Consider the following 1299-nt stretch of genomic DNA (forward strand, 5'->3'; position numbering starts at 1 on the left):
GATTTTATATGATTTTATGTAATTATTATTTTATTATGATTTTAGATAATTATTAATTTACGATGATTTTAGTATTATTTTATATTATTAGGATTTTAGTATCATGATTTTATGTGATTATTATTTTACTATGATTTTATATTATTATGATTTATTATGAGTTTATGTTATTAATATTTTATTATGGATTTATATAATTATTATTTCATTATGAATTTATATTATTATTATATAATTATTATTTTTTATTATTATTATTATTGTTCTACTCTCTTATTTCCACCATTATTATTCTGCATTACAATCTCTTTATTTATCGTCTGTTTGTTAATGTTTTCTATTGTAAACAGGTGCTTTGAAAAAAAATTGTCAATTGTGAAACGTGATAAAAGAATAAACTTGACTTGACTGTGGAAGCCCACGTGTAAAGAGTAATCTGTGGTAAAGTAGTGATGCCGTAATGACAGAGGAGGAAGTGTCGGTGTGTTTTGGCTGCGCTGTTGGAGATTTCCTTTAGTGTTGTTCTGGGTCTCCAGGCAACTATAGCAAACATCACAGAGAGAGAGAGAGAGAGAAAGAAAGAGAGTGTGAGAGAGAGAGAAAGAGAGGGTGAGTTCTGTATCTTTCTGTACTTTTAAATTAATTACATTTGGATCAATGCATGAATGAGGACCCTTGAAAAGCTTTTCCGTCTCGGACTGTTGTAACGTTCAATTGGTGAACTTTTGTCCTGTCTGAGAGAAGATCAGAATCAGAATTAGAATAATTGTAACATAACGTGACGTGAATTCTTGAATTCTCTTTCTTGAGATGATGGAGACGTCAGATGAGCGAGCGAGCCCTGATTCTGTGCTGAATAAGAACACATGGGAGAAGTTGACCTGTGACACCCCGGGCACGAGCAGGAGCAACACCAGAAGTGGTGTCCGCTTCGGGACCCTGAGCCATCATTCCTTCTTCTCCAGACACAACCCTCATCCACATCGAGTCAGACACATGCAGGGTGAGACACGTCAGTCCTGACAGAAGAGTGAAAGACAGCATCTGTGTTAATTGGTTGTTTGCTGAAGTGTCAGGATGAGTTCAGTCGTCTTATAATGCGCTTGACTTGTAGTGAGTCTGTCATTCACTGAAAAAGAACATAAATGTATATAAATTTATAAAAATAATTAGGGTGAATTATTGATATTCACAAATAATTTAAATAGCATATAAATGTATATTATTTTTTATATTTTAATATGTCTCTTACACATATGCATGTATATGTATGTCTTTATAAACACAAAGGTAATATGC

General features: G+C 32.7%; 1 protein-coding gene across 1 annotated transcript in view; it reads left to right on the forward strand.

The window, feature by feature from the left end:
• The first annotated feature begins 480 nt into the window (after nt 1-480).
• Nucleotides 481-1299, forward strand: part of tbata (thymus, brain and testes associated) — a 7027-nt gene continuing 6208 nt past the window's right edge. Inside the window, exons 1-2 of the mRNA XM_056771844.1 lie at nt 481-609; nt 811-1003. Of these exons, the coding sequence (XP_056627822.1) occupies nt 811-1003 (193 nt within the window). The 5' untranslated portion in view covers nt 481-609. The remainder of the gene's footprint in view (nt 610-810; nt 1004-1299) is intronic.

The sequence above is a fragment of the Triplophysa dalaica genome, chromosome 17, assembly GCF_015846415.1.
Source record: "Triplophysa dalaica isolate WHDGS20190420 chromosome 17, ASM1584641v1, whole genome shotgun sequence".
In the NCBI taxonomy this organism is placed as follows: Eukaryota; Metazoa; Chordata; class Actinopteri; order Cypriniformes; family Nemacheilidae; genus Triplophysa; species Triplophysa dalaica.